Below are 23591 nucleotides of genomic sequence, written 5' to 3'. Positions count from 1 at the left end.
GTTTGTTGTCGGTAGTGTATGCCTGCCCATACCATAACCTCACCGCCACCATGGGGTGTTCACAACGTTGACATCAGCAAACCATTTGCCCACACGACACCATACATGTGGTCTGCGGTTGTGAGGCCGGTTGGACATTCTGCCAAATTCTCTAAAAAGACGTTGGAAGCAACTTATTGTAGAGAAATAAACATTAAATTCTCTAGCAACAGCCCTAGTGGACATTCCTGCAGTCAGCATGCCAATGCTGGCGAGGCAGGTAGCCTAGTGGTTAGAGCATTGGGCCAGTAACCGAAAGGTTGCTAGATCAAATCCCCGAGCTGACAAGGTAAAAATCTGTCGTTCTACTCCTGAACAAGGCAGTTAACCCACTGTTCCTAGGCCGTCATTGTAAATAAGAATTTGTTCTTAACTGACTTGCCTAGCTAAATAAGTAAATTGCCCGCTCCCTCAAAACTTGAGATATCTGAGGTGTTGTGTGACACATTTTAGAGTGGCCTTTTATTGTCCCCAGCACAAGGTGCACCTGTGTAATGATCATGCTGTTCAGTCAGCTTCTTGATATGCCACACCTGTCAGTTGGATGGATTATCTTGGCAAATAAGAAATGCCCACTAACAGGGATGTAAACAAATTAGTGCCCAGCATTTTAGACATCTTGTTGTGCATTTGAAAATGTCTGGGATCCTTTATTTCAGCTCATGAAACATGGGACCAACACTTTACATGTTGCGTTTATATTTTTGTTCAGTGTAGTACCTTAGGTGAGGTGAGGTCTGTCTTCCAGTAAATGAGGAGTCCCAGTACAATAACATGTTTTTCAGATCAGATGACTTTAGCAGACTGACTGATGAGCTTAGCAGGTCCATGCACCGAAGGGAGAGCAGTGGGAAATTGTTGTCTCCATTTACACAGAGGAGGTGTGTGTGTGTGTGTGTGTGTGTGTGTGTGTGTGTGTGTGTGTGTGTGTGTGTGTGTGTGTGTGTGTGTGTGTGTGTGTGCTTTTTGGTGCTAGAAAATACTTTCATTTTAAAGACTTTGATTTACTTTGAAATGGTGGGAGAGAGAGGGAGAGCAAGCAATTGAACGATAGAGTGAAATAGAGGTCGCATTCACAAGGGGAAAAAACAAGTGGTTTATCCTAGAGCCTGTTGAAATACATCTGCATGATTCGCTCAGTGATGGTGATGGAAATTCCCTTCAGCCATTTGTTTAAACAGGAGAAGACTGTAAATCAGAGTGCTTTATGACTGGCATTAAATCAATGCAGCCAATAACAATATCAGAGACATGAGACTGTTATGCTAATGAGAGAGACTGTGGATGAGGTTAGCGCATGGTTTAATCATGTTACATATTACTGTAGAACACTTGGCGGGGGAGGATTCAGAGTGTAGAACTATTTCCTATGGGGAGAGGGTTCTGACCTGAGAACTGTTTGGGTGTTGACCAAAAAACCTTGCTGGGGAAGGGTCTGATGGTCTAAACTCTATGTTCTGACTTTAGAACAGTTTGGGTTCCGATAACAGAATGATTTACTAGGTCTGAAGTCTGGGTGCTAATTGTAGAACTATTTGGGTTCTGAGCATAGAACCCTTTAGTCCGTTCTGTGTATTGAACTTTGGAGAAGGGTTATTGAAGCAGGCAAGCAGCAGACAGCTTTTGCCGGGTCCTAAGAGCATTCAGTCTGACTCTACACAGGAGCTACTGCTACAGTAGTCTGATCAAAGTTGCAATACTCTTAATGGGGCTATAAACTAGAAGCTGCAGCATTCTCTAGACTGGTCTGGTGGGTCAGGCCAGAACCACATCATCCTCCTGACTATTACCATGGAGATGAGGCTAATAAATAGCCAATGGAGCCCTCCGAAAGAACATGGCTCACTTTGAAAGTTTCACACGTTATTTTATGAGACAAGGCTTATAGTGAAGAGTTTTCCAGGAAAAATTAGGGGAGAGAAAGATGGAGAGGAAGATGGAGGGAGAGAGAACTAAAGAGTGAACGAGAAGGAAGACAAGGAAAAGAATAGTGATTTAAAATATTTAAAAACAGAGAAGAGGTTTGGAGGAAGGGGAGATAATGAAAAAGTGAGAAAGACAGAGGGTGAAAGAATGAAAGGAGAGGATAAGAGAGAGATGGCTGTCAAAGGACCTGCCATCACACCTGTAACTGAGAGAGGAAAACAACCAGCTAAAAGCAGTGGGCAATGTAGCTGTAAAGCTTCAGCCAACAACACAGTCCTACTGACCACTACTGACCCTCAGATACAGAGCTGGACTCATATCTGAGCTATCTATTCAACTCCGAGACAGAGCTGGACTCAGATCTGAGCTATGTATTCAACTCCGAGACAGAGCTGGACTCAGATCTGAGCTATGTATTCAACTCCGAGACACAGCTGGACTCAGATCTGAGCTATGTATTCAACTCCGAGGACAGAGCTGGGACCTCAGATCTGAGCTATGTATTCAACTCCGAGACAGAGCTGGACTCAGATCTGAGCTATGTATTCAACTCCGAGACAGAGCTGGACTCAGATCTGGGGTATGTATGCAAGAGAACACAAATTGGGTTATAGATGTTTTTTATTTTGTGAACAGTTGAGTGATATTGCAGGACACTTAATGACAGATTGTGTGGTATTTGACTGGGTCCTAGGCGTGAGGTCGTAACAATACTATAATACCATATTCCCAGTACAGAGCCGAGACAAACCAAGCTGGCCTGGTTATGCTTCCACCATAGTTGCTGGAACCTCAATGTGAGAAGAAAATATCCAGCTAGCACGGTACGGTTCAGGTCAGCCCTGACTCAGACACTTATGTTTCAGGTTTTGTCTTCCATGACACACTTATTCAACCTACTTACATCATTCAACAGTCTCAGCTGTGTTGTTGCACATATTTCTCCATGATTATAGTAACACAATGAGGAGACTATGGCGAGCGCTTGTATAAGTGTTCCTGAACTAGCCGTGATGTGAACTTAGTTTAACCCAGCCTGTGTTTGTGTGGCTACTATTGTTACGGCGGACCAGAGTCAGTGGGCCTAATCAGTGCAGACATCCTCTCTTCATTGTCACAGTGCAGACCTGGAGAAAATCAGGAAGTGGCTCCACTGGCTCTGTTTATTAGTTGTTCCCTTGCCTTGCTGTCACAGTAGGCACTAGATGGCCATGCTAGAAAGGACAATAGTAGCCTATTAACATAGCTATGTGCTCTTAATCGAGGGTTAGGGTCAAAGGTAAGGTCAGGGTTGAGGTGAGAGTAGCCTAAAGGTTAAGTTTAAGTTTAGTAGTTGAAATTGTATTTGTTGTCAAAAAGTCCATGTGTTCCATTGTTTCTATAATAGCCAGATAGAGTTGTCACTATCTATCTTTAGCCACGGAACCATGAAACCATGTCACAAGGGACACTCCAACATGTCCGCCTCTGCCGTCGATCTCCCTCTGCAGTACAACCAGGGGATCAGTATGCTTGGGCAGCTTTTGTATTCCCTCTCGCTACCAAGGAGATTGAGTTAGAGATCTGACTTAGGGAACGGTCAATAGTGGTCTGTTCCCTGCATGGATCTGACCTCTGTCTCGTCCTCTGTCTATGTCAGTCACTGTCCAAGAGAGAACTCCAGGGCCTCTATTCACACAGCTTCCCACATTAAGAGTGCTGATCTAGGATCAGTTTTGTCTTTTAGATCATAATTAATAAAACATTTTATGGATAGTAGGACCTGATCCTTGATCAGCCCTCTTACTCTGAGACACTGTGAATACAGCCAGGGTGTTCTAGAATCTCTAGAGAATGTTCTCTATCTGCACTATCTATCTTATACCGGCAGCCAGAGACAGCTGTGCATTATGCAAAGGGCCTTAAGTAGCCTTAGCTAGCATAGCTAGCAGTTACAAGACTTGGGGCTAAAGGCATGCACGTCCAGGCTGGGGGAAGCATGGTCAGCATAACAGAGCAGTTTCGAAGCCAAGCCAGCCAAACCTTAGCATGGCAAGATAGGACAAACAGATCTGGGACAAGGCTAGCCCAGCGCCACTGTGTCTGCAACTTTTCCAGAGAGATTTTCCAACTTGATCCAACAAAGGGGATCACCAAGTCCAACTCCAACAGTTGTACTGATTCTATCAGGGTCGAGTGCGTCACAGCGTCACTTGGATCAGGAGATGAATGACATTGGTTTATCAATGGCGTGGAGAATTTGCATGTTGTCTCCCTGTCTGTTCCTGGTTCAAGACCCCTGACTGTGACTGATCGCCAGGGCAGAGAGAGGTCTGACTGAGGAGGTGGAGGAGAGGATGATCATGTAGTCATAAGTACATAAAACATGACTGTGATGTGGTTGTCTCATCTAGCTTTCCTTAAGATGAATACACTAACTGTAAGTTGCTCTGGATAAGAGCGTCTGCTAAATAAATAAAATGTCAAATTGAATAAGTCATAAGATCTTAATATCATGGTGCCCATCAGAACCAGGCCAGTAGTCACAAAGCATCTCTGAGTAGCAGTGCTGATCTAGGATCAGTTATCCCTTTTAGATTATAATGAATAAGATTATATGGACAGGAAGGACCTGATCCTAGATCAGCACTACTGCGAGACACTTTGTTAATAAGGGCTCAGATCTCCTCTACAGATTATTATAAAGACTTGATAACAAGCAGAACACCGGGAAACTTTGGACAAACGTGTCTGTTGGAAAATAGACCCTTTCTCTCAGATCAAGATGACTTCCTAGTTCAATTAGTTTAGGGTCTGAAATATTGAAGAATTCAAACTTTCCACTCAAATATCCAATTGACATCAATGCATAATTCAGATTAGATTTGGAGTTGCATGAGCTCTAGTTAGTGCTCAGCCCTGAGTGTGTAGAATAAGTGATTATTTTCAGTCTAAAAGGAAGTGAAGCAGGAAGTCTCCCATGGCGTGTGGTGTGTGGCCACTGGTCTGTATAATTGATTACACTGCAGCAGTGAGTTCCTTAAGTGACCGTTCAGTAGCAGTAGCACTTTGACCCTGCCTAGGGGTGTCTGACCTCTCACCTCTGTGACGACCTCGTTGACCCTTGGAGATCACATTGATCTGGTTGGTCACGGGAGAGGAGTGGATGAAGGGAATCAGACTGGAGGTGGAAGAAAGGGATACACACACACACACACACACACACACACACACACACACACACACACACACACACACACACACACACACACACACACACACACACACATCCTTCATGTATAATGCATTAGATACCCAGGCTGACGGTGTATAGCCTACAGCAGCAGTTCATCCACAATGATGATATCAGATTACCCAGCATTTCCACATGCATACACACAGCAGGGGTATTGTCACTGAACACAGCGGCCATCAATCCCAGACAATTTGTCCCTTTCTTTTGGTTGACTGGGTTCTTTGAGGTAAAGTAGGTGGGATGGCGCTCTGCTTTGCCCATTAGAGACGTAGGTTGCCTGGGGGGGCGATCTAATCCACAATCACTGGCTTTATGGGCCTGGTTAAAGAGCCAGAGTAACACAGAGAAGAGAACGCTCTCTCTTCTTCTCTGCTCTTCTCTTTTCTCTCCTCTTCTCTCTTCTCTTCTCTCTCTCTTCTCGCTCTTCTGTCTCCTCTCTCTCTCTCCTCTCTCTGAGCTTGGCTGTCTTGTGGTAGTGGTATCTATTGTCTTTTTTCCTTCTGATTTATTTTATTTATCTCTCTGTCCCCCTCTTGCTATCTCTCTCTCTATCTGTCTGTAGTATATATCTTCTCTCTTGCGTTGTCACTCTCTCTCTTTTCTCCTCTCTCTCTGTATCTACTCTATTTATTTCTCTCCTCTCTGTATCTACTCTATTTATTTCTCCTCTCTCTGTATCTACTCTATTTATTTCTCCCCTCTCTCTGTATCTACTCTATTTATTTCTCCTCTCTCTGTATCTACTCTATTTATTTCTCCCCTCTGCTCTCCCCCCCCCGTATCTACTCTATTTATTTCTCCTCTCTCTGTATCTACTCTATTTATTTCTCCTCTCTCTGTATCTACTCTATTTATTTCTCCCCTCTCTCTGTATCTACTCTATTTATTTCTCCTCTCTCTGTATCTACTCTATTTATTTCTCCACTCTCTCTCTGTATCTACTCTATTTATTTCTCCTCTCTCTCTCTGTATCTACTCTATTTATTTCTCCTCTCGCTGTATCTACTCTATTTATTTCTCTCCTCTCTCTGTATCTACTCTATTTATTTCTCCCCTCTCTCTGTATCTACTCTATTTATTTGTCCCCTCTCTCTGTATCTACTCTATTTATTTGTCCTCTCTCTCTGTATCTACTCTATTTATTTCTCCTCTCTCTGTATCTACTCTATTTATTTCTCCTCTCTCTCTCTGTATCTACTCTATTTATTTCTCCTCTCTCTCTCTGTATCTACTCTATTTATTTCTCTCCTCTCTCTGTATCTACTCTATTTATTTCTCTCCTCTCTCTGTATCTACTCTATTTATTTCTCCTCTCTCTGTATCTACTCTATTTATTTGTCCTCTCTCTCTGTATCTACTCTATTTATTTCTCCCCTCTCTCTGTATCTACTCTATTTATTTATCCTCTCTCTGTATCTACTCTATTTATTTATCCTCTCTCTGTATCTACTCTATTTATTTCTCCCCTCTCTCTGTATCTGCTCTATTTATTTATCCTCTCTCTGTATCTACTCTATTTGTCCTCTCTCTCTGTATCTACTCTATTTATTTGTCCTCTCTCTGTATCTACTCTATTTATTTCTCCTCTCTCTGTATCTACTCTATTTATTTCTCCTCTCTCTGTATCTACTCTATTTATTTGTCCTCTCTCTGTATCTACTCTATTTATTTCTCCTCTCTCTGTATCTACTCTATTTATTTATCTTCTCTCTGTATCTACTCTATTTATTTCTCCTCTCTCTGTATCTACTCTATTTATTTCTCCTCTCTCTGTATCTACTGTATTTATTTCTCCTCTCTCTGTATCTACTCTATTTATTTGTCCTCTCTCTGTATCTACTCTATTTATTTCTCCCCTCTTTCGGTATCTACTCTATTTATTTGTCCTCTCTCTCTGTATCTACTCTATTTATTTCTCTCCTCTCTCTGTATCTACTCTATTTACTTCTCCCCTCTCTCTGTATCTACTCTATTTATTTGTCCTCTCTCTCTGTATCTACTCTATTTATTTCTCCCCTCTCTCTGTATCTACTCTATTTATTTATCCTCTCTCTGTATCTCCTCTATTTATTTCTCCTCTCTCTGTATCTACTCTATTTATTTGTCCTCTCTCTCTGTATCTACTCTATTTATTTCTCCCCTCTCTCTGTATCTACTCTATTTATTTGTCCTCTCTCTCTGTATCTACTCTATTTATTTCTCCCCTCTCTCTGTATCTACTCTATTTATTTGTCCTCTCTCTCTGTATCTACTCTATTTATTTCTCCCCTCTCTCTGTATCTACTCTATTTATTTCTCCTCTCTCTGTATCTACTCTATTTATTTCTCCTCTCTCTGTATCTACTCTATATCTCCCCTCTCTGTATCTACTCTATTTATTTCTCCTCTCTCTCTGTATCTACTCTATTTATTTCTCCTCTCTCTCGTATCTACTCTATTTATTTCTCCTCTCTCTGTATCTACTCTATTTATTTCTCCTCTCTCTGTATCTACTCTATTTATTTGTCCTCTCTCTCGTATCTACTCTATTTATTTGTCCTCTCTCTGTATCTACTCTATTTATTTGTCCTCTCTCTGTATCTACTCTATTTATTTCTCCTCTCTCTGTATCTACTCTATTTATTTCTCTTCTCTCTGTATCTACTCTATTTATTTCTCCTCTCTCTGTATCTACTCTATTTATTTCTCCTCTCTCTGTATCTACTCTATTTATTTCTCCTCTCTCTGTATCTACTGTATTTATTTGTCCTCTCTCTGTATCTACTCTAATTATTTCTCCCCTCTCTCTGTATCTACTCTATTTATTTCTCCCCTCTCTCTGTATCTACTCTATTTATTTCTCCTCTCTCTGTATCTACTCTATTTATTTCTCCTCTCTCTGTATCTACTCTATTTATTTCTCCTCTCTCTGTATCTACTCTATTTATTTCTCCTCTCTCTGTATCTACTCTATTTATTTCTCCCCTCTCTCTGTATCTACTCTATTTATTTCTCCCCTCTCTCTGTATCTACTCTATTTATTTGTCCTCTCTCTCTGTATCTACTCTATTTATTTGTCCTCTCTCTCGTATCTACTCTATTTATTTCTCCTCTCTCTGTATCTACTCTATTTATTTCTCCTCTCTCTCTCTGTATCTACTCTATTTATTTCTCCTCTCTCTCTCGTATCTACTCTATTTATTTCTCCTCTCTCTCTGTATCTACTCTATTTATTTGTCCTCTCTCTGTATCTACTCTATTTATTTCTCCTCTCTCTGTATCTACTCTATTTATTTCTCCTCTCTCTGTATCTACTCTATTTATTTCTCCTCTCTCTGTATCTCTCTATTTATTTCTCCTCTCTCTGTATCTACTGTATTTATTTGTCTCTCTCTCTGTATCTACTCTATTTATTTGTCCTCTCTCTCTGTATCTACTCTATTTATTTGTCCTCTCTCTCTGTATCTACTCTATTTATTTCTCCTCTCTCTGTATCTACTCTATTTATTTCTCCTCTCTCTCTCTGTATCTCATCTATTTATTTGTCCTCTCTCTGTATCTCATCTATTTATTTGTCCTCTCTCTGTATCTACTCTATTTATTTCTCCTCTCTCTCTGTATCTACTCTATTTATTTCTCCTCTCTCTCTGTATCTACTCTATTTATTTCTCCTCTCTCTGTATCTACTCTATTTATTTCTCCCCTCTCTCTGTATCTACTCTATTTATTTCTCCTCTCTCTCTGTATCTACTCTATTTATTTCTCTCGCTACACGGAGTGGACAAATCATTAGGAACACCTCCCTAATATTTAGTTGAAGTGTAGATGAAGGGCAGAAGACATGTTAAAGAAGGATGAGACATGGGTTGGGTATGTGTGCCATTCAGAGGGTGAATTCGCAAGACAAAATATTTCAGTGCCTTTGAAGAGGGTATGGTAGTAGGTGGCAGGCGCACTGGTTTGAATGTGTCAAGAACTGCAATGCTGCTGGGTTTTTCATGCTCAACAGTCTCCTGTGTGTATCAAGAATGGTCCACCACCCAAAGGACATCCAGCCAACTTAAAACAACTGTCTGAATCATTGGAGTCAACATGGGCCAGCATCCTTGTGGAACGTTTTCAACACCTTGTAGTGTCCATGCCCCTGATGAATTGAGGCTGTTTTGAGGGTAAAATGTTTTGTACACTCAGTGTACTCTCCCTCTCCCTTCGTCTATCTCTCTGTTTCATTAATGTAGAAGTCAGTCAGAGGCTTTGAGTGGGTCCACTCGGCCGTGAGAGAAAATGATCACCACTTCTGAGATCCTTTTCCTCTGTCTACCATCTGCATTTGGCTCTGATTGGCTGCTCGTCCGTGATAAGAAGCCACCGAGAGTCGAGTACCACGATGCCATCCCATCCCGACTTAATGGTCCGTGGTATCTCTGTCTTTTTGTCTTTACGGAGAGAGAAAAAAAGACAAGTCAATAGCTATTGACAATGGAAGGAGAGAAGAGAAAAAATCTGAATCGTAAAGCTGCTTAGCTCTATGAATCAGCTGGGATTTAACCCCCCCCCCTTCACCCCCCTCGACTCTCCTCCCCCCTCCACTCCAAGCCATAGGATGGATAGAGAGAAAGAGAGCTGGCGAGGCAAATGCGCGGCGTAGAAAAGCACAATCTGCCACGGCTCTTGACGTGGGAATGACCTACTTCCTGTAAGCCTGAGCATGCCTGCCTCTGCCTGCTTTCTAACAGGTAGTAAGAGCGGCGGTGTGTGATAGGAGGAGGAGGTGGTGAGGAGGACGTCCTCAGAGAGAGGTCTGGGGAGGAAGGTTGATGTATGTGCTGCTGGTAAACTGAGGGATAAGCAGGAGGGACTGGGGAGACTCCTTATTGAATAGAACACGTGGAAATGTCAGTCTGTATGATTTACCACTGGGTGCTCAGTTCACATACAGTATAGTCAAACACGTATATTATAGTGTGTGTGTGTGTGTGTGTGTGTGTGTGTGTGTGTGTGTGTGTGTGTGTGTGTGTGTGTGTGTGTGTGAAGTGGGTTAGCATTTGGCCCAGATATCTCAGTGGTACTAATTACCTCAAATGAGGAAGCAGACTAGCAGATGTTCAGCGCTAGTGTGTGTGTGTGCTTACCTGCTTTAGTGTGTGTGTGTGGGGTGGGGGTCCACGGTCCCGGTTTGGTTGTAATTTATGGAGGATTTTTCCTTTTGCCAGAGAGGAAGTCAAGAGTTCCAGTATACTGCTAGAGAATGATGTGTTGATTTAGGAGTAGGTGGAACTGGAACATGTCCCTAGCAACAGATCCAGGATCAGATGTTTTTCCATCCTCCTAATGGTTAGGTTTAGCATTGGGGTACACTAATCTGATCCTAGATCTGTGGTTCATCAGCCTTGTGTGCTGATTTACAGCACAATAGCTATCACATCTTAATCCATGGAAGTGTCTGACTACGTGTGTAAGTGATTGTATCTTAATTCCACACGTACATCTCTCTCTTTCACAGTACCTGAAGACCTTTCCTTGGAAGAGAGAGATGAGCTGTCAAACATACGACGCAGGAAAAAAGAGCTACTGGATGACATTGAGGTGAGTCAAGAAAATGAAAAGAAATGTCAAGATTTCATATTTTTTATAAAGATATCACTCACCCTTGATATGATATGACTTTATGTGTCTGGCTAAAATGTTACTTTGACTCTAACCACTTACATTGAGTCTGTTTGTTGATTTCCAATGCTCTGCTAAAACAACCACAGTTCAGTTGTCAATTGAACCCAGCTAATTCTCCCTGTAATCCTGTTGGCAGCGGTTGAAGTTTGAGATTGCAGAGGTGATGACTGAGATCGAGCAGCTAACCTGCGTGGGGGAGAGGTGCGTACACACACACACACACACACACACACACACACACACACACACACACACACGAACACACACACACACACACACACACACACACACACACACACACACACACACAAAGAAAAAGGCATACGGTTTTCATTAATTTTTCATTAGACGGAGTTTGAGTTAGATTGAGTTTCTCCTGCTAATCAGTTAGTAGGTGCAACAACCTCCATGGTTGATGTTACAGTCCAAATGGAAAGATAAGTCAAAGATCATTGTTTTTAGAGGATCATTACATTCTCATGTTCATAGCTGACTTGGAACAGTAATAACTGAATCCAGCTGAATTTGTCCTGAACCGCAGCCGCTATGTAAACTAACAGTGTCAACGTGCACGTAGACTCAGCCAGCAAGTAGCCGTGTCAGTAGTCCTGGATAAATACTGTACAAAGTAGACAAACGTGACAGTTGACCTGGTGAACAAATACAGGCGTCAGTTGTTGATAATGCCACACCTGTTCTAGAGGGCTGATGGATCTCTCTGCTCTGTCCAATCACAGTAAAACAACACAAAGAAATAAACAGATCGCCATGGGAAGGAAGAAATTCAACATGGACCCCAAAAAGGTTTGTCTAAAGTCCATGCAATCCATGCTAAAGACATTAATAACCCACTTCCACTGATGTTAATCTGGTGTTAGACGTTTTTATTGAATGTTTTCTGATTTCTATAAAAACAGATAGAAATGTAGATGTGTAGCTGTTATGCCTCCTTTAGCGATGTAGAACAGGTTACACTATAAACCATGGCCATCAAAGATGTTATCTGGTTGTGTTATCTGTATTAATGACTTATTGTAGCGCCTCCTAGCTCTCCTTCAAGTCAAAACAGATAACCGTGTGTGTGTGTGGATGTGTGTGTGTGTGTAGCTTGGAGTGCTAACCAAACTGTGTGTGTCTTCCAGGGGATCCAATTTCTGTTGGAGAACGACCTTCTCCAGCACACTCCTGAGGACGTATCCCAGTTCCTCTACAAAGGAGAGGGCCTCAACAAAACTGTCATAGGGGACTACTTAGGAGAGAGGTAACAAACACACTGCTCTAACCTCCTCTGTTTTCATCTCTCTCTCTCTCTCTCTCTCTCTCTCTCTCTCTCTCTCTCTCTCTCTCTCTCTCTCCTCTCTCTGTCTCTCTCTCTCTCTCTTTCCCCCTCTTCCTCTCTTTCTCCCTTCTCTCCCCATCTCACTCGCTCCCTCCTCCCTCTCTCTTTCCTACACTCTGTCCATCTCTCAGGGAGATTTCTCCCTCTGTGCCTGTATAAGCCCGGTCATAAAGCCTCGGGAAATGGATTGTCTGGCTCTACGGAGCACAGCGGCGACCGTAGACAAGGGGCCATGCCAGTAAAACAGAGATCTGCTCTGCCTGGCTACATGTGTTTCATATCTACGACACGTGGGCCACCTCGCAGGGATGTGACTGTCAAAACAGCCTGTGTAGCAAACAGACAGAGCAGAGTCTGAGGCTGGGATAAATCGTTTTCTTTGGAAAAGGCCCTTAAGAAAGCAACAACATATTGTATGTTAACAAGTTGGTTGTATGCACAAACAAATAGCAATTTATCACGACCCGCAATCTTATCATATTGTATAATGGTCTGATAGAGACATAATCTAGAGAAGAGGTGGAGTTGGGTTTAAAAAGGGCCTCTCCCCTAACAGACATTTCAGTTCCTATAGGGATTGAAAGACACTTTACCTGTAATAGTTCTGTTTTTGGAAGTGCTAGACTGAATCTGAGAACCTGACAAACTGTTCCTCATCTCTCCCAGGGACGACTTCAACCTCAAGGTGTTGCAGGCCTTCGTAGACCTTCATGAGTTTGCAGATCTCAACCTCGTACAGGCTTTACGGTGAGCTGTTTCTGCATATTACTGTACTAAGATTCCCAGCTGTTCATCACGTTTAAAAAAAAAAGAATCTAGTAGTATTTATTATTGATAATGTGCAGTCAGTACACTTTATGATGATGTCCTGCTTTCAAGACACTTTTGGAGCCTCTGTTTTCTTCCTCGTTGATTTTCCTGTGTTCTCTCTCACTTTCTCTCCTCACATCTATGTTTGCTGTCGCCTCTCTCTCTCTGCGACTCTCTCTCTCTCTCTCTCCCTCACTCTCTCTTTCTCTATGCTGGTGTAGACAGTTTCTGTGGAGTTTCAGACTGCCTGGTGAGGCTCAGAAGATCGATCGTATGATGGAGGCCTTCGCTTCGCGGTACTGCTCCTGCAACCCCGGTGTCTTCCAATCCACAGGTACACACACACACACACACACACACACACACACACACACACACACACACACACACACACACACACACACACACACACACACACACACACACACACACACACACACACACACACACACACACACACACACACACACACACATTGGAGGGACCCTGTCATAAAGAGCAGCACCAGACCACCCCTGCCTTAGATCAATGCGTCAGTCTCCCTGTCTCTCTACTTTATAGCAGACCTGTCTTTTAGGTATAAGTTCTAAGGACGTGGCTCCACTCTAGAACTATCTGGTCCTAAAACCAGTCTTTGTTGTATAGTAAATGTTTTACATGTTATACCTCTTTAGATGGAGTGGAGTCGCTCTATAAAACCTCTACAATACCCAACCCTACATGTACATTTGTCTTTGTGGAAAAGGAAGTCTTGAATTGCTATAACTATTAAAAACCCGAATACCGGTACACTCACATTTCTACAATCACTCACTATCAGTCGGTACTTGACTTTCTGTCCGATGACTTAATGCATCGTTAGCCGTTGTTGCTGACAGACTTGCGGTTCATTGTTTCTGTGTCATCACTACTTGCATGGCTCCTCTAATAAGGACTTTGATCACTGGTCAATAACAGAGGGTCATTAGTGACTAGTGAGGCACGCTCAGACCACACGTTGTCTCTGTCCCCTACCATCATCTCTGTCCCCTACCATCATCTCTGTCCCCTACCATCATCTCTGTCCCCTACCATCATCTCTGTCCCCTACCATCATCTCTGTCCCTTACCATCATCTCTGTTCCTTACCATCATAAATGTCCCTTACCATCATCTCTGTCCCCTACCATCATCTCTGTCCCCTACCATCATCTCTGTCCCCTACCATCATCTCTGTCCCCTACCATCATCTCTGTCCCCTACCATCATCTCTGTTCCCTTACCATCATCTCTGTCCCTTACCATCATCTCTGTCCCCTACCATCATCTCTGTCCCCTACCATCATCTCTGTTCCTTACCATCATCTCTGTTCCTTACCATCATCTCTGTTCCTTACCATCATCTCTGTCCCTTACCATCATCTCTGTTCCTTACCATCATAAATGTCCCTTACCATCATCTCTGTCCCCTACCATCATCTCTGTTCCCTACCATCATCTCTGTCCCCTACCATCATCTCTGTCCCCTACCATCATCTCTGTCCCCTACCATCATCTCTGTCCCCTACCATCATCTCTGTCCCCTACCATCATCTCTGTCCCTTACCATCATCTCTGTCCCCTACCATCATCTCTGTCCCTTACCATCATCTCTGTCCCCTACCATCATCTCTGTCCCCTACCATCATCTCTGTTCCTTACCATCATCTCTGTTCCTTACCATCATCTCTGTTCCTTACCATCATCTCTGTTCCTTACCATCATCTCTGTCCCTTACCATCATCTCTGTTCCTTACCATCATAAATGTCCCTTACCATCATCTCTGTCCCCTACCATCATCTCTGTTCCCTACCATCATCTCTGTCCCCTACCATCATCTCTGTCCCCTACCATCATCTCTGTCCCCTACCATCATCTCTGTCCCCTACCATCATCTCTGTTCCCTACCATCATCTCTGTCCCTTACCATCATCTCTGTCCCCTACCATCATCTCTGTCCCTTACCATCATCTCTGTTCCCTACCATCATCTCTGTCCCCTACCATCATCTCTGTCCCCTACCATCATCTCTGTCCCCTACCATCATCTCTGTTCCCTACCATCATCTCTGTCCCTTACCATCATCTCTGTCCCCTACCATCATCTCTGTCCCTTACCATCATCTCTGTTCCCTACCATCATCTCTGTCCCTTACCATCATCTCTGTCCCCTACCATCATCTCTGTCCCTTACCATCATCTCTGTCCCCTACCATCATCTCTGTTCCCTACCATCATCTCTGTCCCTTACCATCATCTCTGTTCCCTACCATCATCTCTGTCCCTTACCATCATCTCTGTTCCCTACCATCATCTCTGTCCCCTACCATCATCTCTGTCCCCTACCATCATCTCTGTCCCTTACCATCATAAATGTCCTGTTCCATCCATGGTCCTGCTCAGAATTTTCAGATATAAATCTATTGTGTAGAACAAATATAATTGTGTCTGTCATGTACCATAATGGATCATGTCAGGTCTATACAGTAATTTCTATCCTCAATGTTCTGTCCCTCTCCCCTACATCTTCCTAAACAACCAGGGGCCTGTTACAGAACATTCATATAGAAATGTATTGTCTAGAACATATATGATATTGTGTCATGTCAGCTCTATGTTCTATCTGCAGTGTTGTGTCCCCTGTCCCAGTAACCAGTGGTGGGTTGATGAATGATATGTGGTCTTGGCCTCATGAATATGCATGTGTTGCGGTGGTGACACGCCGACTTAGTTACAGCTGCTTCTGCTGCGTCCCTCTGGGGACTGGTGCTCTGACACACACCAGGTTAAAACGGCCAGGGGTTATAGAACACACACACACTTCACACCTCCTCTCTCTGCTGTCCTCCCCAGACACGTGTTATGTCCTGTCCTTCGCCATCATCATGTTGAATACCAGCCTCCACAACCCCAACGTCAGAGACAAGCCCCCCGTAGAGAGATTCATCTCCATGAACAGAGGCATCAACGAGGGAGGAGACCTGCCAGAGGATCTACTCAGGGTGAGAGGGTGTGTTTGGTGTGTGGAGTGGGGGGTGGGGGGGTTGGATGTGGTTGATGAGTGTGTGTGGAGTGGGGGGGTTGGATATGGTTGATGAGTGTGTGTTTGGTGTGTGGAGTGGGGAGGTTGGATGTGGTTGATGAGTGTGTGTTTGGTGTGTGGAGTGGGGAGGTTGGATGTGGTTGATGAGTGTGTGTTTGGTGTGTGGAGTGGGGAGGTTGGATGTGGTTGATGAGTGTGTGTTTGGTGTGTGGAGTGGGGGGGTTGGATGTGGTTGATGAGTGTGTGTTTGGTGTGTGAGTTGGATGTGGTTGATGAGTGTGTGTTTGGTGTGTGGAGTGGGGGGGTTGGATGTGGTTGATGAGTGTATGTTTGGTGTGTGGAGTGGGGAGGTTGGATGTGGTTGATGAGTGTGTGTTTGGTGTGTGGAGTGGGGGGGTTGGATGTGGTTGATGAGTGTGTGTTTGGTGTGTGGAGTGGGGGGGTTGGATGTGGTTGATGAGTGTGTGTTTGGTGTGTGGAGTGGGGGGGTTGGATATGGTTGATGAGTGTATGTTTGGTGTGTGGAGTGGGGGGGTTGGATGTGGTTGATGAGTGTGTGTGGAGTGGGGGGGTTGGATATGGTTGATGAGTGTGTGTTTGGTGTGTGGAGTGGGGAGGTTGGATGTGGTTGATGAGTGTGTGTTTGGTGTGTGGAGTGGGGAGGTTGGATGTGGTTGATGAGTGTGTGTTTGGTGTGTGGAGTGGGGAGGTTGGATGTGGTTGATGAGTGTGTGTTTGGTGTGTGGAGTGTGGAGGTTGGATGTGGTTGATGAGTGTGTGTTTGGTGTGTGGAGTGGGGGGGTTGGATGTGGTTGATGAGTGTGTGTTTGGTGTGTGAGTTGGATGTGGTTGATGAGTGTGTGTTTGGTGTGTGGAGTGGGGGGGTTGGATGTGGTTGATGAGTGTGTGTTTGGTGTGTGAGTTGGATGTGGTTGATGAGTGTGTGTTTGGTGTGTGGAGTGGGGGGGTTGGATGTGGTTGATGAGTGTGTGTTTGGTGTGTGGAGTGGGGGGGTTGGATGTGGTTGATGAGTGTGTGTTTGGTGTGTGGAGTGGGGGGGTTGGATGTGGTTGATGAGTGTGTGTTTGGTGTGTGGAGTGGGGAGGTTGGATGTGGTTGATGAGTGTGTGTGGAGTGGGGGGGTTGGATATGGTTGATGAGTGTGTGTTTGGTGTGTGGAGTGGGGGGGTTGGATGTGGTTGATGAGTGTGTGTTTGGTGTGTGGAGTGGGGGGGTTGGATGTGGTTGATGAGTGTGTGTTTGGTGTGTGGAGTGGGGAGGTTGGATGTGGTTGATGAGTGTGTGTTTGGTGTGTGGAGTGGGGAGGTTGGATGTGGTTGATGAGTGTATGTTTGGTGTGTGGAGTGGGGAGGTTGGATGTGGTTGATGAGTGTGTGTTTGGTGTGTGGAGTGGGGGGGTTGGATGTGGTTGATGAGTGTGTGTTTGGTGTGTGGAGTGGGGGGGTTGGATATGGTTGATGAGTGTATGTTTGGTGTGTGGAGTGGGGGGGTTGGATGTGGTTGATGAGTGTGTGTGGAGTGGGGGGGTTGGATATGGTTGATGAGTGTGTGTTTGGTGTGTGGAGTGGGGAGGTTGGATGTGGTTGATGAGTGTGTGTTTGGTGTGTGGAGTGGGGAGGTTGGATGTGGTTGATGAGTGTGTGTTTGGTGTGTGGAGTGGGGAGGTTGGATGTGGTTGATGAGTGTATGTTTGGTGTGTGGAGTGGGGAGGTTGGATGTGGTTGATGAGTGTGTGTTTGGTGTGTGGAGTGGGGAGGTTGGATGTGGTTGATGAGTGTGTGTTTGGTGTGTGGAGTGGGGGGGTTGGATGTGGTTGATGAGTGTGTGTTTGGTGTGTGAGTTGGATGTGGTTGATGAGTGTGTGTTTGGTGTGTGGAGTGGGGAGGTTGGATGTGGTTGATGAGTGTGTGTTTGGTGTGTGGAGTGGGGGGGTTGGATGTGGTTGATGAGTGTGTGTTTGGTGTGTGGAGTGGGGAGGTTGGATGTGGTTGATGAGTGTGTGTTTGGTGTGTGGAGTGGGGGGGTTGGATGTGGTTGATGAGTGTGTGTTTGGGGTGTGGAGCGGGGAGGTTGGATGTGGTTGATGAGTGTGTGTTTGGTGTGTGGAGTGGGGGGGTTGGATGTGGTTGATGAGTGTGTGTTTGGTGTGTGGAGTGGGGAGGTTGGATGTGGTTGATGAGTGTGTGTTTGGTGTGTGGAGTGGGGAGGTTGGATGTGGTTGATGAGTGTGTGTTTGGTGTGGGGAGGTTGGATGTGGTTGATGAGTGTGTGTTTGGTGTGTGGAGTGGGGGGGTTGGATGTGGTTGATGAGTGTGTGTTTGGTGTGTGGAGTGGGGGGGTTGGATGTGGTTGATGAGTGTGTGTTTGGAGTGTGGAGTGGGGGGGTTGGATGTGGTTGATGAGTGTGTGTTTGGTGTGTGGAGTGGTGGCTGGGGGGGTTGGATGTGGTTGATGAGTGTGTGTTTGGGGTGTGGAGCGGGGAGGTTGGATGTGGTTGATGAGTGTGTGTTTGGTGTGTGGAGTGGGGGGGTTGGATGTGGTTGATGAGTGTGTGTTTGGTGTGTGGAGTGGGGAGGTTGGATGTGGTTGATGAGTGTGTGTTTGGTGTGTGGAGTGGGGGGGTTGGATGTGGTTGATGAGTGTGTGTTTGGTGTGTGGAGTGGGGGGGTTGGATGTGGTTGATGAGTGTGTGTTTGGTGTGTGGAGTGGGGGGGTTGGATGTGGTTGATGAGTGTGTGTTTGGTGTGTGGAGTGGGGAGGTTGGATGTGGTTGATGAGTGTGTGTTTGGTGTGTGGAGTGGGGGGGTTGGATGTGGTTGATGAGTGTGTGTTTGGTGTGTGGAGTGGGGGGGTTGGATGTGGTTGATGAGTGTGTGTTTGGTGTGTGGAGTGGGGGGGTTGGATGTGGTTGATGAGTGTGTGTTTGGTGTGTGGAGTGGGGGGGTTGGATGTGGTTGATGAGTGTGTGTTTGGTGTGTGGAGTGGGGGGGTTGGATGTGGTTGATGAGTGTGTGTTTGGTGTGTGGAGTGGGGGGGTTGGATGTGGTTGATGAGTGTGTGTTTGGTGTGTGGAGTGGGGGGGTTGGATGTGGTTGATGAGTGTGTGTTTGGTGTGTGGAGTGGGGGGGTTGGATGTGGTTGATGAGTGTGTGTTTGGTGTGTGGAGTGGGGGGGTTGGATGTGGTTGATGAGTGTGTGTTTGGTGTGTGGAGTGGGGGGGTTGGATGTGGTTGATGAGTGTGTGTTTGGTGTGTGGAGTGGGGAGGTTGGATGTGGTTGATGAGTGTGTGTTTGGTGTGTGGAGTGGGGAGGTTGGATGTGGTTGATGAGTGTGTGTTTGGTGTGTGGAGTGGGGAGGTTGGATGTGGTTGATGAGTGTGTGTTTGGTGTGTGGAGTGGGGAGGTTGGATGTGGTTGATGAGTGTGTGTTTGGTGTGTGGAGTGGGGAGGTTGGATGTGGTTGATGAGTGTGTGTTTGGTGTGTGGAGTGGGGAGGTTGGATGTGGTTGATGAGTGTGTGTTTGGTGTGTGGAGTGGGGGGGGGTTGGATGTGGTTGATGAGTGTATGTTTGTGTTTGTCCTACGTCACGTAGAAGCTTTACTCTCTTCTATCAAGGGTGATACTGTAGCAAAATGCTAGCTCATCTAATGTGCTGTTCTTTCAGGCCAGTAATGCTAATGATGAACATTATTATCTAACAAGCTCAGAGAGATAATCACACAGACTTCAGCTCCACCGCAGTTCAAAAGGGCACACACATAACACTTGTTGCAGTTGGCTTGTTGTTCCTTTCTCTCCCAACAGTTCTCAAAGTTGTAACTCAGATTGTCAAATGTGTCCCAGTATTTAACACCCAGCTCAGCCCCTACGAATGAGCACACCCTCCAACACTTTCCTTTTCTAACAACTCCTTCATAGAATCTTGTTCCGTCATGTTTTATGCACCTGATTTAGTTATGGACTGGGATGGCTGTTAGAAGATGCAGGAAGTGGCTGTTCAAGTGTTATGAGCTGAACACTAATGCTTTCCACCGCCTTTTCCCCCATTACTCTCTCTCTCTCTCTTTCTCTCTCTCTCTCTCTCTCTCTCTCTCTCTCTCTCTCTCTCTCTCTCTCTCTCTCTCTCTTTCTCTCTCTCCCTCTCTCTCTCTCCACGCTCCCTCCTCATCCCTCTCTCTCCTTCTCTCCATCGCTCCCTCCTCATCCCTCTCTCTCCATCACTCCCTCCTCATCCTTCTCTCTCTCTCCTCTCCAGAATCTCTATGAGAGCATTAAGAGTGAACCCTTTAAGATCCCAGAGGATGATGGGAACGACCTGACTCACACGTTCTTCAACCCAGACAGAGAGGGATGGCTGCTCAAACTGGGTTAGTAGAGATGAGAATGTAGTCCCTTACTAAGAATGCCTGCATCACACCCACCTCTCTGTTCCAATGTCTCCACTAGCATACTACTTATAATGAAGCAATGTATTGGAGATGCATTCTAAGTGCTATGCTATTGCTATGCATTGTTTTTGGTTCCTCTTACACCATTCTCTTGCTATGAACCAGTACATTGTTTCACTGGCTGACCCTTGCAGCTAAGATACAGATGTTGCTGTAGACTGTAATGTTGCAGTCTCTCAAGCAATGTGTTTTGCTGCATGACTCACGTCTTGTAGGTACAATATGAACAAGGTTCAGTGTTCAGGGTTCTCACACAGTGGGCTGTTATCTGTAGTGTCGTCTATTTTAAACCTCCAGATTCAAGGTTTTCACGATGTTGAAGATTCAGGAATAAATATTTCACAATCTTTGGCCAGTTTAAAGGATATTCGAGCAGGATTTTATGTAAATGATTGTATGTTAATGTTGAAGTTGAAAGAATCACCATGGTAAATCACCATGATAAGGTGCATTTGAGGTCACAACTGTTAGTAACATTACACTGTATGACCCAGAGACAGGTAGCAATGTCTCTCTACACACAGTCGAGCTGACCTGTTACCATGGTTACAGTATTAACCTGTTACCATGGTTGCAGCATTAATTGAGGGAGTGGTCATCATCAGCTCTCCCACAATGCATTGATCACAAAATAACCGGGGGCTGTGGAACTGACGGGTGTCATAGCAACACTCAAAGACAATCATTTTATTTGTTTATATTATACAGAGCTCTCTCCTTCCTAAATATAGTAGTGCAGTTTACATTTTAACCCTCCTATCACATTTTTCTCTATTGTTTCTCTCCCATGTTTTGTTATGTTTTATTTGTTTACATGGGTTTTTGATTGACATGCCTTGTCTCCCCTTCCTCCTCCCCAACATTATCTTGGTGTGATATCTTTAGAAATGTATTTGGGGTTTTCTGGTTGGCCGGCTGTATGGTTACATAGACATTATTTTCTGTTGTGCTTATTCTCTCTGACCTCTCACCTCTCTGTCCCTAACCTCCATCCCTCTGTCTCTCTTTTCATTCCCTTCTCCTATTACCTCCATCTCAACCCACTTTTCATTTCCTGTTTTTATTGCGTCCTCCAGTCCCTGACATGGAGTGTTTTGGACAGTTCCCTGTTTCAACAGCCGTTGTAACGTTGAAATCCAACTGCCTTATTATGACTTGTTAGGGTTAAAGGCCAACTCAGTGCAGGTGGGCCAAGCCTTGTCTCACACACACACACACACCACACACACACACACACACACACACACACCCCCCCCCTGGCTCAGACATGCTGCACATTCCACTGGCTCTATGTAACGTCTCTGCAGTCTCATCAAACCCAGTATATATGTATGCAAATAGTCCCAGTGTGCCTTAAGACCTGTGAATTATTATATTATAGTGCTCTCTCTGCCCAGGCAATTTACAACTGGAGTTTTCTCTGTAATAATTCTCATTTGGCCCAGTACAAATAAACCCTGAAGGCTATGAACAAATTAGTCTCTTTTAGAGAGGATCACTCTGTACACTGTGGAAATTAAGAGAAAGGATTTTAAGCATTTTACCTCATGTAAATACGCCAGGCAAAACTCCCCAGAAAAATATGAAAACAGCATGTATATGATGAATGACTTTTTAGCATGGATTTATCGACTAAAAGACAGAAAGGAAATGAGAGATTCAATTAAATGAATAAGACCAAAGATGGTGTTAAAAACTCTCTGGTAGTACTTAGTGTGCGTTACAAACGTGTTTTTCCATGGACACTACTGTTCTAAGGGATGGTCAGTGATGAGCCCTGTAGGAATGTTGGGACAAAGCTCTCCCACAAGAACGTTGTTAGGACAAATCCCAGTCACACACACCCAGGAAACCACAGGATGCACAGTCAGCCTGCCACACCACATCCTATGACATGTCTCACCTGGAGGGCAAGAAAAACAACAAACGGAAAACAGGATCATTCCAGATATTCTCAGCTGTGGATTAATAACGATCAATTGTAGAAATAGAATGGATAGAAAGGAGATGCAAAAGCTAACCATCACTTTGTGAAAGGCTGGTCATGGCTCACATCAACACCATTATCCCAGAAACCCCACTCCAATTTGCATACCGCCCAAACAGATCCACAGATGATGCAATCTCTATTGCACTCCACACTGCCCTTTCCCACCTGGACAAAAAGAACACCTATGTGAGAATGCTGTTCATTGACTAGAGCTCAGCGTTCAACACCACAGTACCCTCAAAGCTCATCACTAAGCTAAGGATCCTGGGACTAAACACCTCCCTCTGCAACTGGATCCTGGACTTCCTGATGGGCCGCCCCCAGGTGGTAAGGGTAGGTAGCAACACATCTGCCACGCTGATCCTCAACACAGGAGCCCCTCAGGGGTGCGTGCTCATGTAACAGTATAGCTTCCATCCCTCTCCTCACCCTACCTGGGCTCGAACCAGGGACCCTCTGCACACATCAACAACAGCCACCCTCAAAGCATCGTTACCCATCGCTCTACAAAAGCCGCAGCCCTTGCAGAGCAAGGGGAACAACTATTTCAAGGTCTCAGAGCTAGTGACGTCACCGATTGAAACGCTATTAGCGCGCACCCCGCTAACTAGCTAGCCATTTCACATCGGTTACACTCAGTCCCCTCCTGTACTCCCTGTTCACCCACGACTGCATGGCCAAACACGACTCCAACACCATCATTAAGTTTGCAGATGACACAACAGTGGTAGGCCTGATCAACGACGAGACAGCCTATAGGGAGGAGGTCAGAGACCTGGCCGTGTGTGGTGCCAGAATAACAACCTATCCCTCAACGTAACCAAGACTAAGGAGATGATTGTGGACTACAGGAAAAGGAGGACCGAGCACGCCCCCATTCTCATCGACGGGGCTGTAGTGGAGCAGGTTGAGAGCTTCAAGTTCCTTGGTGTCCACATCGCCAACAAACTAGAATGGTCTAAACACCAAGACAGTCGTGAAGAGGGCATGACAAAGCATATTCCCCCTCAGGAAACTAAAAAGATTTGGCATGGGTCCTGAGATCCTCAAAAGGTTCTACAGCTGCACCATC

The 23591-nt window shown here is 44.9% G+C and overlaps 1 protein-coding gene across 1 annotated transcript in view; it reads left to right on the top strand.

Moving 5' to 3' along the window:
- LOC106606720 (cytohesin-3) overlaps positions 1-23591 on the top strand; it is a 52394-nt gene that overhangs the window by 20765 nt on the left and 8038 nt on the right. Inside the window, exons 2-9 of the mRNA XM_082976401.1 lie at positions 10683-10765; positions 10986-11050; positions 11587-11653; positions 11992-12110; positions 12855-12935; positions 13220-13332; positions 15870-16018; positions 20337-20448. Coding sequence (XP_082832527.1) covers positions 10683-10765; positions 10986-11050; positions 11587-11653; positions 11992-12110; positions 12855-12935; positions 13220-13332; positions 15870-16018; positions 20337-20448 — 789 coding nt within the window. The remainder of the gene's footprint in view (positions 1-10682; positions 10766-10985; positions 11051-11586; positions 11654-11991; positions 12111-12854; positions 12936-13219; positions 13333-15869; positions 16019-20336; positions 20449-23591) is intronic.

The sequence above is a fragment of the Salmo salar genome, chromosome 06, assembly GCF_965601325.2.
Source record: "Salmo salar chromosome 06, fSalSal1, whole genome shotgun sequence".
NCBI classification, from domain to species: domain Eukaryota; kingdom Metazoa; phylum Chordata; class Actinopteri; order Salmoniformes; family Salmonidae; genus Salmo; species Salmo salar.
The sequence above is the reverse complement of the archived record's forward strand: the minus strand, read 5'-3'. Positions and strand labels throughout refer to the sequence as shown.